This window comes from Rhinichthys klamathensis, unplaced genomic scaffold (genome assembly GCF_029890125.1).
Source record: "Rhinichthys klamathensis goyatoka isolate OS25496 unplaced genomic scaffold, OSU_Roscu_1.1 h1tg000113l_1, whole genome shotgun sequence".
Classification (NCBI taxonomy): Eukaryota; Metazoa; Chordata; class Actinopteri; order Cypriniformes; family Leuciscidae; genus Rhinichthys; species Rhinichthys klamathensis.
In genome coordinates this window covers 169,476-187,500 of record NW_026606650.1, presented here as the reverse complement: position 1 = coordinate 187,500, position 18,025 = coordinate 169,476, and the positions used below count along the sequence as shown (strand labels likewise).

Genomic DNA, 18,025 nt, shown 5'->3' with positions numbered 1-18,025 from the left:
GATGTTCTGTGACGGAGCAGCACAGCTTCCTCTGTACTGATTTAAACACACACACACACACACACACACACACACGTTAAATATAAGTGCACAAATTAAGGAAGTGCGCTTATACCTCTAAACCACAGAGTTTCTGGGCAATGAAGCCTCTTTCACAGAACACACACACACACACACCTTTATCTCTCAGACAACACGAAGGTGTATTAAGTCAGTGATAACGACTGCAGAATTAAAAAATAAAATAAAAATAAATGAAGAACTGAACAGATCTGTGATACAACTAACCCTTTATTGCATAGTGTTGCCATATGGCAACAATTACTTTGGGGCTCCCCAAGATAGCCTTTTATTCCGAATTTTTAAAAGTTTTCATCAAATAAAAAATTGACATCACTATCTGGGGTAAGTAAACTTTAATTTTTTAACATTAAATTCGGTTTTGATTTTAGACATTTTTTGTAATATGCTAAAATACATTTGTTGCCATATGGCAACTACATGCAAATATGGAAACGTCCTGGTGCATTCAACCTAATGGAGTCCCATTGACTTACATGAAACTACTCTGAGACTATGTTTACAACTTTTGCTTATATTTTAAAGGTAAAAACATTATAATGTTTTATATTTTGTGATTTAAGCTATTTTGTAGGTTATCTGTAACATATCATCCCATTTTCTCCATAAAAGATGCATCTAAGCTACTTCCAAGTGGCCTCATGCTTGTGCGTGGAGAGCAAGGTGAGAAACAAGAGGAAGGGGAGACCTTCACAAGCTGTTGTGGTGGGGGAAAATAAAAGCGGGCCCCAAAGCTTTGTCCCGCCAGATCCTGTCCGCAGAGACCGCACAGACCACTGGCCCTTGCATGCATCTGAGAAGGGCAGATGCAAAATGCCAGGATGCAAGGGCATTGTGAGAAGCAAGTGCTGCAAGTGTGCAGTTTTCCTCTGCTTCACTGTAGAGAGGAACTGCTTTGTTGACTTTCACAAGGCATGAAGAGAATGAAATTAAATAAAACAGCAAAAAATGACTGACTGAATGAAATGAAACGAATGAATACAGTGTATTTCAGTGAGACAGGTTCCAGGTTCCTGGTTATTATTACCAGACATTTCAGATAATTGTTGAAATTATATAATGTTTTTACTGTATAAATGTTTGTTTAAACATTGCACTAAGTATGAGATGGATTTGTTGAGACTTGTTTTAAATAAAATGAGTTTTTTGAAAAAAATGTGGATTTTATGGTACTTTCCACGATTGCATATTGTTGCCATATGGCTTTTACTTTAAACTTTAAACTTTTTTTTAGATTTTTTTAAATATATCTGTTATTTAGCTCATTTTAAGTAATAAAAACATGCAAAACATTTTTTACCATGTCTAATTAATATTTCATGCAATAGAGGGCTAACAAGATCCACACACTCTTGATTCTGTGCGGTGAGCAACTCTATAAGTAGAACAGCATCATTTCCTGTGTGCGTGTGTGTGTGTGTGTGTGTGTGTGTGTGTGAGTGAGAGAGAGAGAGAGAGAGAGAGAGAGAGAGAGAGAGAGAGAGAGAGAGAGAGAGAGAGAGAGAGAGTGTGTGTGTGTGTGTCTTATGTTTCCTGTGATTATGGGTCTATAAACTCCTGCTGTGTCTCTGGAGGACAAACTTGAACGTCTCACTGATGTGTGTGTGTGTGTGTGTGTTAAACACGAGCACTGAACGTCACACACTTAAAACAGTAAACCAGCACCAGAACACCCTAGCAACTGCATAGCGAATGTGCTAAAAAACCCCAGCCGGACGCAAACACACATCAGGATCTGGAACAAATACAGTGATTCTTCCAGCTTCTCACACACACACACACACACACCAGGACCAAAGAGCCCAAACGTGACCTTTGGTCAAGCCAACCGACCTCTGACACATGATCCACTCAAACACATGCAAATGAGTCCTGAGCTCTACAGGACCTGAGTGAAACACCTACCTCAGGATGGGCCGGCGGTTCTGACGCATCCGAGCGAGAATCTGCTTCTGTTCGAGTGCGCACATGTGTGTGTGTGTGTGTGTTTTCAGTGTGAAACTGTAAATATCCAGCTCTAATATCATCTCTATGAGAACAGAAGCGTCCCGAGGCGTGGAAACAAACACTAGAGGCGCTGATCATCTGTTACACACACACACACACACACACACACACACACACACACACACACACACACACACACACACACACACACACACACACACACACACACACACACACACACACACACACACACACACACACACACACACACACACACACACACACACACACACACACACACACACACACACACACACACACACTTCAGCTCAGAGGAACTACTGATAAAACAACAGAACCGACCCGAAGAGCCTCAAACATACACACCTGATGCTCAGCGTGTGTGTGTGTGTGTGTGTGTGTGTGTAACATCTCTCACTAACATCGCCTCTGCTGCTCCTGCTGGAAAAGCAGATTTATCATCCATCTGCTCCATTAATCATTCATAACTTCACCCATTTACACTTCCTGTGTTCGTTTTATGCAGGTTTCCCAAATAATTATGAAATAAAACAAGCACAAAAAAGTAAAGTAAAAAAAAATAAAAAATGAAACAATTACTAAAAAAAAAAAAGTATTTGTTTACCTACGTCATGTGTACTATCAAATGACATCATCGAACCATAAACATGTGAATGTGCTGCTAAATTATGAGATATTAAGCATAAAATCTATTTAATGAATGTCTGTGAATCTGAACTGTCTGAACAAATTAATATTGCAATTATCAAATGTCTGATAAAATATTTACTGTATTATAGTATTATATTAAATCTTATAAAACATTATACAATATTTTATATATATTATATTAAATATCATTGATATATTACACATTATCAAATATTTATCACTATATTAAACATTACAAACGATTTTCAAATATGTATTATATTAAATGCTATAAAAATACAATAGTTAATATATTAAAACTATTGAATTTTAATCTGATAAAATATTTTATCTGTTTTAGTATTATATTAAATATTTTTAATATAATCTAAAATATAATAAATATATGATAAAATATTCAATACTAAATATTATGAAAATGTAAAACATAATATATTGTAATATTATATCAAATACTATAAAAAGATAATATTTAACACAACATTAAAATATGGCGTTTCATAAATAATTTTTTTTATGTATAATTTTTAATGTTAGCAGTGATGATTTAAAGACAACTTCTTCGGTGTCAGTTCATAAAACACAAAAAAATTATTAAATATAGAAATTAGTAATTTTAGCTTGATGATTTCATCAACTCCCAAATCTATGCAACCTTTAACACATCCATACACTCATTCTGTACACTTTCATTCCGACAGTCTCAACACACACACACACCCCAGGACCTGCTGAGTACGCCATCTCAACACACACACACACACACACACACACACCCCAGGACGTGCTGAGTACGCCATCTGAACACACACACACACACACACACACACACCCCAGGACGTGCTGAGTACGCCATCTCAGACCCACAGAACGCGTTTGCTGTTGATGGTAAAAACATCTGATGTATTTAACCTGAAAACATGCCGATCTCAGCACGGCTTATTTGGACACTCTCAGCCTGAGACGTTCCTGTTTCAGAAATAAACCACACACACACACACACGCTAATGAGAATAGCTCAGAGATGTGGCTTAGCATGCGCTTCTCTAAAGGTGAAGCGGTTAACACGTATATTACAGGACCGAGCGAGACCAATCCCATCCTCACAGAGCGAGCAGATCGAGTTCACACACACACACACACACACACACACACACACACACTCAGCGCACAAGACAAGCCCTCGTTATAAGCATCGCTATAAACGAGTCGCACAGGCGCTGTATTCAGAGCTGATGAATGGCTGATAAACCTCACAGAAAACACACAATGCGTAGAAGCGAGAGACCAGCACCGGCCTGAGACTCAGGAGACAAGCAACTATATCAGAGATAAGCAGGCTGGAATAATCATCTAAATAAAGCTCAAGCTATCCCATCCCCTTATGGCATTGAGGATCAATTATGGGCCAATACAAGACAACAAAACGAGTATTTCACAAGGAATCCTTCACAATCGGTGACAAAACCAACACAGAACTCACACTGACGATAAGAAGCAATACTACGAGGTTTTAAACTCGGTAAAATAACCTGGTATACGACAAAAAAAAAAACATGGAACAAAAAACAAAAACAAGTGTTTGATGTGCTATTGGAAAGTGTACATGAAAATCTTGTGCTATTTCTGAAGTCGAAATGACGAGTTTGTCAAGTTCAAGTGGTTTGTTGTCAGAAAGAAGATGAATCATAAAGATCACCAGATTCATTCTTGCTCATTTCTTGGGGAAATCTTATTAAAGTCGAAAAGCATTGATGTTTAATGAACATCCAGTGGATTTTGAACTAAATGTAGCGTCTCATTAGTTGACAACCATATAAACATTTTCCTGAATGTTCAGCATCATTACTCCAGTCTTCAGTGTCACATGATCCTTCAGAAATCACTCTAATATGAGGATCTGATGCTCAAGAAACATTTATTATTATCAGTGTTGAAAACTGATTTTTTCAGGATTCTTTGATGAATAGAATTGATGCATTTATCTGAAATATAATCTTTTGTAACACTATCAATGTCTTTACTGTAACTTTTGATACATTTAATTAATCCAAGATTACTTTTATTTATTTCCCCCAAAAAATAAAATAAAGATTCTTACTGTCCCCAAACTTTTGAACGGTAGTGTTTAATGTTACAAAAGCTTTCTATTTCTGTCAAATGCTATTCATCAAAGAATCCTGAAATAAAAATGTACACAACTGTTTCCAACACTGATAATAATCCTAAATGTTTATGAGCATCAGATCCTCATATTAGAGTGATTTCTGAAGGATCATGTGACACTGAAGACTGGAGTAATGATGCTGAACATTCAGCTTTGATCACAGGAATAAATTACGCTTTACTGTATATTCACATAGAGAACAGCTGATTTACACTGGAGTAATATTACACTGTTTACTGTATTTCTGATCAAATAAACGCAGCTTTGGAGAGCAGAAGAGACTCTCTCAGAAACATTAGAAATCTTGCAGTAAGTGTGACTGGTAGTGTGTACATGGCAAGAGAAAGCAATGCAGATGTTATGGGGAAAACAAATAAAACAGTTTATGGTCCACCCAACTCTCCAAAACCAGGGTATCAAAAGAGCTTCCCAGTTCAGTTGTAGAGGCCAATAATCCCGATAGCACTCATCTAAGAGTCTGTCTCCAGTATAGTAGCTCCATTATACTGGATACGCATCTATACCATCAATCTGGGCTAGTAAAACCAACAAGCAGCACAAAATAAGTAGGTAATTCTCACCGGTGGTGTTTATACTCCACCCAACTCTCCAAAACCAGGGTATCAAAAGTTGTAAGAGTCAAATTTTTGATGTATAATTCCAATAGCACTAATCTAATTAAAGGACAAAAAGGTTAGTAAAACCAACATGGCAAGCAGCACAAAAGAAGGATGCGATGCTCACCGGTGGTGTTTTTTGGGAGGTGGAGGCGGCGGAACGGGATCTCGACCGGCGCTGGGTTCGGTGGTCTGGTGGAGATGAGCTCTGGTGCTCTCGCTGGTTTTCCCGTTCTTCTCTGGGACGCCAGCCGGAGTCTGACTGGTGCTTTTGTTGCCGGTGCCTGGCGTCGCACTGCTCTCGCTCTTCCATTCTCTGGACACAAACCCCCGAACAGCGGGACCATTGATGGACTCAACCGGACGGGTACAGGAGCCCGATCTCTCAGACTCTCCCTCCTCTTCCGCCTCGTCAATACAGTCTTCCATACTCCGGTGTTTACGGACCGGAGCCGAGCGAACTGCAGCAATGGAGTCCACTTGGGAAGGAACGGGAGCCATTTCTTTTGGAGAAAGAACCATGGTAAAGCTTATCTCGGGTAGCGGTAGGGAAAGACTGGAGGTGCCAAGTCTGGGAGGACGGGAGTTAATCTTAGGAGGAACTGGGGGACTGGATTGAGGCTTGGGTTGGGAGGCGTTAGAAGTTCCTTCGGTTGCGTCCGGCCAAGTGAACGCCGGGCTTGACGAGTCTTTGGGCGCCGTCGGGCTGAAGTGGGTCCACTGAGTGCTTACGGCAGAATCCGGGCTGCTTAGGTAAAAAGTCCTGTTGTTTTCTTCGGTGTGGGCGGCTACGACTGTGATGGTTGCTCTCTGAGAGTCGCTTGCGTTGAGCTCCGTTTCAGACTCCTTCCCGTCGCACGGCGTTCGCCTTTTCCTCTTAGTGCTCTCAGCGTAGATCGGCTCGCTTTCCTCAAGCCCGTTTGGCGGAGCGCTTGAGTTTTGAGGTCCCGGTAATGAATCCGTGCTGCTCCGATTGGAGCACGAGTCCGACAAGCTTTCATGGAAGGAGTCTGGAGTCATTGGAGATGGCGTACTTGGCGTCCCATTCCCTGGTGCGGATCTGGCTTGCCTTTCCTCTACGGATACTCTTAGAGGACTCGTAACTCCATCACTGTTTCCATTGGTTCTTTGAGTCACGTTGTGAAGACATGAATCTCCATTGGTGTAAGTGCTCTTGACCACTTTGGTCATCTGTCTATAGGGGCCATCGCTCCCGTTCTCTTTCAGATTTTGGGAAACGCAGCCATCTTCCTGACTCACAAATACACTGCTGATAATCATGCAGTCTTTGGAGAATCCAGTGGGTGAACAAACGTTTGGGGAAAACTTCTTCCCGGAGATGCCGTTTTGTATAATGGCTTCTCTTAGAGATCTATTACATCCATTGCTATCGATGTACAGAGGAGCCAAATCCAGAGCTTTCTTTAGTCCAGCAGAGGTCTTCTGGTTGCTCTGAGACACAGAAGCAATGATAAGTTTGGGCAGAATTCAAACACTGGAATCTTTTCACATATTTACATTTAGGCCATTTTACAAATGCATTCAAGGTACAGGCTTTATCAGTTCTTGCTTTCCCTGGGATTTAACCCTTGTGCGTCAAAAGATACACATTGGTCCATAGAGGACAAAAAAACGGTCGTAAAATTTTGGTCTCATTTTTAAAGAGGTAAAAAAAAAAGTTTGAAAAGTAAAACCAAAAAAGTTATAGAGGTTTAAGTTTATGAAAATGATTTTATATTATATAAAATATATATTTTATGAAACATGTTGAACTCTAAAACTGCTAGAAAATAAATCTAAACAAGTCATGTTCCAAATTTGAGGTTGAAATCTCAAAAAAAAAATTAGCTTTCAGTGAGATTTCACCCATTAGATGCCAGCAAACTCCACTGGGACACAGTGGTTGGACTTGTGATTTGCAGTAGTTTTTCTCTCTTAAATATTACAAGCACACACACACACACACACACACACACACAATTTTAAAGCCTTGCCAACAAGAATGAAAGCCTATGAGCAAAGATTGCATCATTTTATAGTTAAATGGCCCTGCGAGCAAAAATTTCATTTTTGTCCTGAAGGTCCTGAGAGGAACTTTTTTGTGTTACTAGTGCAAAATTGATTTTTAAAGGAAATGGGGTGAAATAGAAAAATTCCAATAAAAATACACACCTGTGCCACATTTTATGCAGTTGGCATTAACACAGGTGAAATGATAAAAAAAAAACTAAAAAAAAAAACTAAAATGTCCATAAGGTTGCACAAGGGTTAAACCATGACTTTTGTTTTGCCATGTAGCTTCGAGCTACATATAACCACAACCATCTAATATCGGCTTATTATAAAAACATGTAAATCAATAAATAATTGCCATTGAAAAAATCCACCTTGAGATCATGACGCCAAACCACAAACAAAACACCTTGGCAAAATGTGACAGGCATGTCTAGGCAATGTCTTGACAATTATTCACCCAAGTACAAATAACCAATCAGTCATCTCATTTGAGTCTACTGACGCCTTTATGTGACTAACTGTGTGTGTGTGTGTGTTTGCAGTGAAGTCCGCTATTGAGATGAATCAATGCCCTTGGCGGTGATATAATTATCTTTGTTTAAACAGCCTGAATGTGTTCATATCAATGCCTTCCTGTAAAGCCTACATAAAACTGCATGGCCGTGTGTTATCTAGCGTTTACGAAGACATTCCAGTCTCCACCCATGCAGTGGAGAATGTGATTCAGCCATAATAAGAGTTTAACCCCACTGGTGCTCTTAAGTCACTTTTGACTGAAAGATTTTAGATTAGAGTAAAATGTGTTTTTATAAATATATATATTTCATATAAAAATTGAAAACAGAATTTTTGTGCATTTTAAATAACAATAAACGTAAAATTCTGTAACTTTTTTTAAGTTCACTTTTTAAAACTTTTCTCACTTCAACAATAATCTGCCGAGTGTCGTGTTTGAGAAGAGATCAATCTTCAGTCTGTGATTTAAAGCGTTCAAGATTCTCCACTAGGGATGCACCGATCCACATTTTTTCACTTCCGATCCGATCCCGATACCTGAATTTGGATATCGCCCGATACTGATACTTTTCTGATACCAGAGCTGTGTTTGCTTTAATATTATTATTATCATTATTGTTGATTTTATATGATGCTGAAATAAACTCCTCTCTACAGGCAAGTATGATATGTACGTATGCATGTATGTCAATATATGTATATATATATATATATATATATATATATATATATATTAAACAATAGATAAACAAAAGATAGAAAATTAAACAAAGATACACATTATACAGGCCTACACAGTGCTTTAATTTCAGGAAGGTCTACTAACATTTTTCAGGTATGGTCTAAAAAGAATTATAATAAAGTAATCAAAAGTAAAACAGCACTGCAAAGTTTATCATAGATAGATTTATGCTTATTAAAGCTAAAGTTATTCATTCAAGAGCTGTGAGTGATTTTCTCTTTGCCTTTTGTTGTTTGATTCTCAGTAATGGAGCAATCGTCAGCATGTTTATTAGACTGCTTCCCCTTTAAGAACGAGTGCAGATCTAATAGTCTACTGATGCACCATATTTTCTCCCAACTATTTCCATAACTACGTCCATTTTAGACATAAACTGTTTAAGTGAATCTCCAAGCCGGTCATTTTGACATTTTTGTGTAGGCTACATTTGATCATTTAGACGCGCATATGAAGCCCAAAGTATAATGTGCTTGTCTCGTTGCGGTCTGTTTCGGAGCGCGCGCCGCATTGGGAACAGCTTCTCTTGCGCAGATTTTTGTGCTTTTAATAGCTCTTTTTATTATTAAACGCATCCCGCAATTTAGCAACAGTAGAGACTGCATTTTACAACAATCACCGATCATGCTGATGGGCTGTCGTGTTGTGCGCGCTGTGGCACCGCGTGAGAGATCTCTCTCTTTCTCTTCTGGACTGCGAATAGCAAACATGCATCACAGACAAATGGTTTAATTAATACGGCTTTGCAAACATTGCATTTTGCTGTCTTGCTCTGCTGTGGTGTTTCCAGTGTGAAGTATTTCCACCATAGGATTTCCACACAGTGAACATGTTGGCAGCTCAATGCTATCCTGTTTGCTGGCTGCAAACTGCGGAATGGATTTCCTGAGGGGGGGGGGGGTCTCTGTGTCTTATTGAGCCGTGCCTCTGTTCAGGAAATCCATTCCACAGTTTGCAGCCAGCTAGCAGACTAGCCGGCGGGCCGCGGGAATCACTTTTGGAGTCGTTTCAGCAGACAACGTTAAAGCGCAGACATGGCTCATGGATATCGGATATCTCCGCAGGTTGGATCGGGAAAATCCGATACGTGAATTACGCTGGTATCGGTCCCGATACCGATACTGGATCGGATCGGCCCCATCCCTATTCTCCACAGTTTAAGCTGGAAACTTAATTTTCAGGTCTATGCTCAAAAAGTGGATAAATGGATTATAAATACAGTGTAAATATAATTTAATACCATAAATCGAACCATCAAACTAAAATATAGTACATTAATTGAAATTTTTGACCGACACGCGAAAAACACCAGAGGGGTTCATCGACTCAGTGTGATTCAGTGCGACTCAGCGCGACTCAGTGTGATTGAGTGATTCAGTGCGACTCAGTGTGATTGAGTGATTCAGTGTGATTGAGTGATTCAGTGTGATTGAGGGATTCAGTGTGATTGAGGGATTCAGTGTGATTCAGTGTGATTCAGTGTGATTGAGTGATTCAGTGTGATTGAGTGATTCAGTGTGATTGAGTGATTCAGTGTGATTGAGTGATTCAGTGTGATTGAGTGATTCAGTGTGATTCAGTGTGATTGAGTGATTCAGTGTGATTGAGTGATTCAGTGTTTCAGTGTGACTCAGTGATTCAGTGTGATTGAGTGATTCAGTGTGATTGAGTGATTCAGTGTGACTCAGTGATTCAGTGTGATTGAGTGATTCAGTGTTTCAGTGTGACTCAGTGATTCAGTGTGATTCAGTGTGATTGAGTGATTCAGTGTGGTTAAGTGATTCAGTGTGATTCAGTGATTGAGTGATTCAGTGTGATTGAGTGATTCAGTGATTGAGTGATTCAGTGTGATTGAGTGATTCAGTGATTCAGTGTGATTGAGTGATTCAGTGATTGAGTGATTCAGTGTGATTCAGTGATTTAGTGATTCAGTGTGATTGAGTGATTCAGTGATTAGGTGATTCAGTGATTGAGTGATTCAGTGTGATTGAGTGATTCAGTGATTGAGTGATTCAGTGATTGAGTGATTCAGTGTGATTGAGTGATTCAGTGATTGAGTGATTCAGTGTGATTCAGTGATTGAGTGATTCAGTGTGATTCAGTGATTGAGTGATTCAGTGTGATTCAGTGATTGAGTGATTCAGTGTGATTGAGTGATTCAGTGATTCAGTGTGATTGAGTGATTCAGTGTGATTCAGTGATTGAGTGATTCAGTGTGATTCAGTGATTGAGTGATTCAGTGTGATTGAGTGATTCAGTGTGATTCAGTGTGATTGAGTGATTCAGTGTGATTGAGTGTGATTGAGTGATTCAGTGTGATTGAGTGATTCAGTGTGATTCAGTGTGATTGAGTGATTCAGTGTGATTGAGTGATTCAGTGATTGAGTGATTCAGTGTGATTGAGTGATTCAGTGTGATTCAGTGTGATTGAGTGATTCAGTGTGATTGAGTGATTCAGTGTGATTCAGTGTGATTGAGTGATTCAGTGTGATTCAGTGTGATTGAGTGATTCAGTGTGATTCAGTGTGATTGTGTGATTGAGTGATTCAGTGATTCAGTGTGATTGAGAGATTCAGTGATTCAGGGTGATTGAGTGATTCAGTGTGATTGAGTGATTCAGTGATTCAGTGTGATTGAGTGATTCAGTGTGATTGAGTGATTCAGTGTGATTGAGTGATTCAGTGATTCAGTGTGATTGAGTGATTCAGTGTGATTGAGTGATTCAGTGTGATTTGAGTGATTCAGTGTGATTTGAGTGATTCAGTGTGATTGAGTGATTCAGTGATTGAGTGATTCAGTGTGATTCAGTGATTGAGTGATTCAGTGTGATTGAGTGATTCAGTGATTGAGTGATTCAGTGTGATTGAGTGATTCAGTGATTCAGTGTGATTGAGTGATTCAGTGTGATTCAGTGATTGAGTGATTCAGTGTGATTGAGTGATTCAGTGATTGAGTGATTCAGTGATTGAGTGATTCAGTGTGATTGAGTGATTCAGTGATTGAGTGATTGAGTGATTCAGTGATTGAGTGATTCAGTGATTGAGTGATTCAGTGTGATTGAGTGATTCAGTGATTGAGTGATTCAGTGTGATTGAGTGATTCAGTGATTCAGTGATTCAGTGATTGAGTCACCTGTTCTGTGTTCATGTTGATGTCCGTGTTGACCTCGGCTGTGACGTCGATGTTCATCATGGTGGGCCGGACAGCGATGGTGGGTTTGCTGTAGGGCGAGGGGGACGTCCCCCCATCCTCGTCGTCCGCGGTCACACTCGCGCGGGCTCGCTCGGGCCCCGGCTGGCGGTGGGCGCTGCGCGGGTGGAAGCAGTTCTTACACGAGCCGGGTTTCCACACGTGTTCTGCAAACTCTCCACACGCAGACATCTCGAGATCCCGTCTGACCGGACTCTACTGGGCGGAACCGGCCGAGACGGGTCGCTCATAGTCTGAGGAACCGAGCGGGGGATCAGCAGCCTCCGAACCTGGAGGACAAGAGGGAACGCTAACACTTTATATTACAGTCCAGTCGAGTCTCCTTCATTTACACAGCAGCTTTACAGAGATAACAGGACAATAATGCAGCAGAGTGTGTGTCCAGAAGAGAACAGCGTCACAGTCCAGCTTAAGTCAGTTCAGTGATGCTTCATTTCTGCTGTAAAGTTATTAATTTAGTTCATTTATATAGATAGCGGCTCTGGAGAAAACCGTGATGTCATCGTCCAGCTCAGTTCAGTTCTCATATAATGGTAATGTGTCCTTGTTACATATATTACATGTACTTACCGTAGTAACACCAGTAAATCATGCATAATTACAACAAATCCTAATCCTACAGTAAGTACATGTAGTACTTAATATCACTCAGTACTTAAATATATAATTACACTGTAACAATGACACCTTAATAAAGTGTAAATGATTTTGAAGGAAAGGGTTTATTTCACTCAGTTCTAGTGTGTGTCTGACGGGGAAGTGCACTTGTGTGAGAGGCTTTGGGCTGATGATCAGATGAAAGTACTTCACGCTTGCTAGTGAAAAACAAAAGGTGTAAATCCTCTCCTCCTGTTCCTCATCCCTCGCTTTCTAGAAGCTTTCCTTCGGTTAGCCTTCGCGCATCCCACGACTCAACCGCGGCCGAATCATGAAACTCAAACTAGTTCAGTTCACACGAGGAGAAATGGCTGGACCAATATATATATATAGTGAATATTTCATATAAATCCTAAAGCATATTTACATGTGGATTGTAGTCTTTAAAGGCAGATAGCTGAAGGTCAGTGGATGGTCGACCTCGTCCGTCTCCAACGCCGCCGACATTAGAGGCTCTTCTGTTCTTCACACTCGAGTCTGGAATGCGTTCTCACGCCGGAATGTGAGGAATGTGAGGAATGCGTGTGGAGATTGGCACCACGGCGAGCTTTACACCACAACAGCGTCACCGCGTCTCATCGCACACCTGACACGAGCGCTGGTGCGCACACATGCGTTTGCACTGTCTTCAGACTTTTAAAGGCCATATTATGCGTGATGATGTTTCAGGCTCTACTAGAACAGCTTTTCCTGCTTGAATGTTGATTATTCTCCTCATATTCTCCATTGTTGCGGCTCCTCTCTTCCCAGTCTGTCAGTAACGCTCTGTTTACTTCCTGTCTCTATGAAGCCCCTCCTTCTGAAAAGCACACTGTGCTCTGATTGGTCGGCTGGAGCAGTGTGTTGTGATTGGTCGAGCGCTTCGAGTGTGTTTGGGAAATGCCCCGCCCCTTTCCATAACCACCAGTTTAACACACTACTAACTAACTCCACCAGGCCCCGCCCCTTTATTCTGTGTATGAATTATGAGGAATATTGTGACGTGTTCCCGGAAGAAACTCGAGACTACAATGGAGGCGTTTCAGGAGTTCAGAAACACTGACACTGATATAGAGGAGAACTGGAGCTTAAACAGCAACATCACACACTGAGGAGAGTGTAAGAGCATGACAGATCCTCTTCGGGACGAGTGACGAGGATGTGGGAAATGACTCCTGAAGAATCATCCTTATGCCCGACAATCTCCATTATTTCCAAAGGAAAATGAATCATAACCTGAGACTGACCTCTCCCAGCGAATGAAGCACGGAGAAGCTCATGCGTGAGGTCAGGCGCTCACAGGCTCACGCATGTTATTTTAAACGGGTCACATGACTTCCTGTTTAACCAGGTCACATGACTTCCTGTTCTAACCAGCGGACTCTTTAAATACTCACAGCAACTGCGGCGACATCGAGTAAACAAGCGATGATGATTTATTCATTAAGAGTCTAAAAATGAGTCACATATGGGTAATCAATATTCAGAAAGATTTCTTAAAAGCAGACACTGAAACCATTCATGCGTTACAGAGATTAAATATTTGCATGTTAAATGTGTTGCGTATTTTGCAAACGTTAAAGAGTCGCATGGACCATACTGTAAAATACTGAAAAATCCAGCTTTTAACGGCGAAAAACAGTCTATTGGAGAACAGAAAGTTTCAGTGCTATATACGTAAACAGTAAAATACTACATACTGTACATTTATGTTAAGTCTGTAAAACCTAAAATGTTGCTACCGTATTCTTTACAGTAAACTTCTGGCAACCTCAGCTGCCGTTTTATTGCCGTAAATTTAACAGATTTTTTTTACAGTGCAGAGCTAGATTCATAAATGAAAACAGTCTGATAGAAACTATCGAATCTAATGTTTTGCCCGGTTTCACAGACGAGGCTTAAACTAGTCCCAGACTGAAATGCATGAGTTGTTTAACTGAAAGCTTATCTTAAAACACGTCTCATTTAATCTTGTAAATTACGTGGCAAATCATGGTAAATCATGCTAGCAAGGTGTTAAATCATGCTAGCAACGAGGTAAATCGTGGTAAATCATGCCAGCAACAAGTTAAATCATGCTAGCATCGTGGTAAATCATGCTAGCAACGAGTTAAATCATGCTAGCAACATGGTAAATCATGGTAAATCATGCTAGCAACGGGTTAAATCATGCTAGCAACGTGTTAAATCATGCTAGCAACGAGGTAAATCATGGTAAACCATGCCAGCAACAAGTTAAATCATGCTAGCATCGTGGTAAATCATGCTAGCAACGAGTTAAATCATGCTAGCATTGTGTTAAATATGCTAGCAACATGGTAAATCATGGTAAATCATGCTAGCAACGGGTTAAATCATGCTAGCAACGTGTTAAATCATGCTAGCAACGAGGTAAATCATGGTAAATCATGCTAGCGACATGTAAATCATGGTAAATCATGCTAGCAACGTGTAAATCATGATAAATCATGCTAGCACCGTGGTAAATCATGTTAGCAACGTGGTAAATCATGGTAGATCATGTTGACAGCGTAGTAAATTATGCTAGCAATGAGGTAAATCGTGGTAAATCATGCTAGCGACGTGTAAATCATGGAAAATCATGCTAGCAACGTGGTAAATCATGGTAGATCATGTTGACAACGTGGTAAATCATGCTAGCGACGTGGTAAATCATGGTAGATCATGTTGACAGCGTGGTAAATCATGCTAGCAACGAGGTAAATCGTGGTAAATCATGCTAGCGACGTGGTAAATCATGGTAAATCATGCCAACAACGTGGTAAATTATGCTAGCATCGTGTTAAATCATGCTAGCAACATGGTAAATCATGGTAAATCATGCTAGCAACGGGTTAAATCATGCTAGCAACGTGTTAAATCATGCTAGCAACGAGGTAAATCATGGTAAATCATGCTAGCAACGTGTAAATCATGGTAAATCATGCTAGTAACGTGGTAAATCATGTTAGCAACGTGGTAAATCATGGTAGATCATGTTGACAGCGTTTTTAAATCATGCTAGCAACGAGGTAAATCGTGGTAAATCATGCTAGCGACGTGTAAATCATGGAAAATCATGCTAGCAACGTGGTAAATCATGCCAGCAACGTGTTAAATCATGGTAGATCATGTTGACAACGTGGTAAATCATGCCAGCAACGTGGTAAATCATGCTAGCAATGTGGTAAATCAATCTAGCAATGTGGTAAATCATGCTAAATCAAGCTAGCAATGTGGTAAATCATGCTAGCAATGTAGTAAATCATGGTAAATCATGCTAGCAATGTGGTAAATCATGCTAAATCAAGCTAGCAACGAGATCAATCGTAGTAAATCATGCTAGCAACGTGGTTAATTGTGGTAACTATTTCTAATCTATCTATCTATCTATCTATCTATCTATCTATCTATCTATCAAACTTTAAGCTTTAAACTACTTTAAACTTCAACTTCTTCAAACTCTCTGGTCCGACTTTCTCAAGCCAACATAAAGTTCATCTACAAACTTTTTTTATCTAGTTGAACTAAAGCCTAATCCTGGCTAAATCTAAACCAGGTCTGTGAAACCAGGCCTAAATATCTAAATAAAAAGAGGATCAAATGTTGCTTAGTTTTACATTGGCAGCAAAAAATATACAGTGTATCATGAATATTCCATATATCAGCAATGTATACTCCAGGTGATCCAGAATCAGCTCTTAATCTTCAACTAGCAGAAGTTTAACGACACGTAAAGCCTGGTAAAGAGTCGGACGCAGGTTAAGTGTTTGCTCAGGGTTTGCTCAGTGTTTGCTCAGGGTTTGCTCAGGGCAGGTCGAGTGTCGAGGGGAATGTGGGTCGAGTCGCGCCGTTAGACTCACTGGCAACAAGTTTGACAAGTCAAAACCCAAGACACAACAGGAGAAGGAGAAGCTCTTTGTTCCCACAGCAGCTGAAAACACTTGTGAACAATGCATGTGTTGGCCTTCAGATGCAGTGCAGGGGGAAGGGTAGAGACGAGAGAACCTCGAACCCTTCCTGAGTGTCAAACACACCTGAACACAGCTCACACTCACTGTCATCAGATCACACATGAGGAGTGTGTTACTGCTAATCAAAGCACACTAATGTGTTCGGCTCAGAATGACAGAGTTAAGAGAGTTAAACGCAACTCAACTTCACTTTAACCAAAGTTATACAGTAAGTGTTGTGAAAATGTGGTAGTATAACCAGAAAACAATAAACAAACAAAACAACAACAAAAAAGATGGAGAATCTGAATCTTGGTTGAAGATCCAGTCAAGTTTACAATCATAATAACAATAGCAAATATTGCATGGTAGAAACTATAATTACCATGGTAAATTGATTATCAGATTACACACTCAAACTTCTATGGAAGCAATTGTTTCTGCCACGGATTATAATGTTTTCTTTTTCTGCAGAATTGCGATTGTAGGCTAGGCTATATCTCGGAATTTGGACTTTAAAAAAAGTCAGAATTGTGAGATAGGCTATAAACTTGCAATTGCGAGAAATGTCATACTAATTGATTGTGAGATTTTAAATGCCATTTTTATTTTTAATTCCGTGTCGGAAACAAGTTCACGTCTGTTTACACGCTACAGAAATTGGAATGTCAATCAACAACACGCGCGTTATATCGCGTCGCGCGCGCGCGCGTTCAGAAACACATCAGCCCATCATAAACACGCGTTATATCGCGTCGCGCGCGCGTTCAGAAACACATTAGCCCATCATAAACACGCGTTAAAGGGCGAGTCCATATGGCGTCCGCTTGGAGTCAAATCCACGTTCACATCAATGAATGAATTAATCTGGAATCAACAACATAAACCAGATGCGCGCGTCCGTTTGGAATCGATCTGAATCTTGATCCGGTTCCGCGGATCCAGATCAAAGATGCGTTCCGGTTTATTCTGAATCTAGAACCACGCGTGACAGAACAGCTCGCCTCACTCACCTGCAGTGGAACAGCAGACAGCAGAGACACATCCGAGCAACTAGATCCCACAGAAGACACGCGTGTGTGTGTTCATTCACAGAGAGAGAGTGTGTGTGTGAGAGAGAGAGGCAGTGCGTGCCTGTGATCTGATCAGACTGAAGCAACGCGACGAAACTCCTGCAGAGGGGGCGGAGCCTCTCTCTCTGTCTCACACACACACACACACACAACACGTGCCACACATAGTAGGCTTCATCTCTCTATATTCATTTTATTTTAAGACATTTTTTATTTTAATTTAGACATGCAACACACACACACACACACATTTTGGTCCTGACAAAAATACTCTCTCAGGTCCACTTGAAGAACACCCATCCAGTAAGAATTAAACACTCACCTGTCTCACCATCACAACAGACAGACAGGCTAGAAAATGCGTGTGTGTGTGTAAG

The 18,025-nt window shown here is 40.3% G+C and overlaps 1 protein-coding gene across 1 annotated transcript in view; it reads right to left on the bottom strand.

Moving 5' to 3' along the window:
* The window catches only part of LOC130088045 (inactive tyrosine-protein kinase PRAG1), a 28,381-nt gene extending 10,697 nt beyond the window's left edge, over nt 1–17,684 (bottom strand). Inside the window, exons 1-3 of the mRNA XM_056254644.1 lie at nt 17,589–17,684; nt 11,909–12,255; nt 5,633–6,957 (exon numbers count right to left, since the gene is read on the bottom strand). Coding sequence (XP_056110619.1) covers nt 5,633–6,957; nt 11,909–12,157 — 1,574 coding nt within the window. The 5' untranslated portion in view covers nt 12,158–12,255; nt 17,589–17,684. The remainder of the gene's footprint in view (nt 1–5,632; nt 6,958–11,908; nt 12,256–17,588) is intronic.
* Nucleotides 17,685–18,025: the final 341 nt, after the last annotated feature.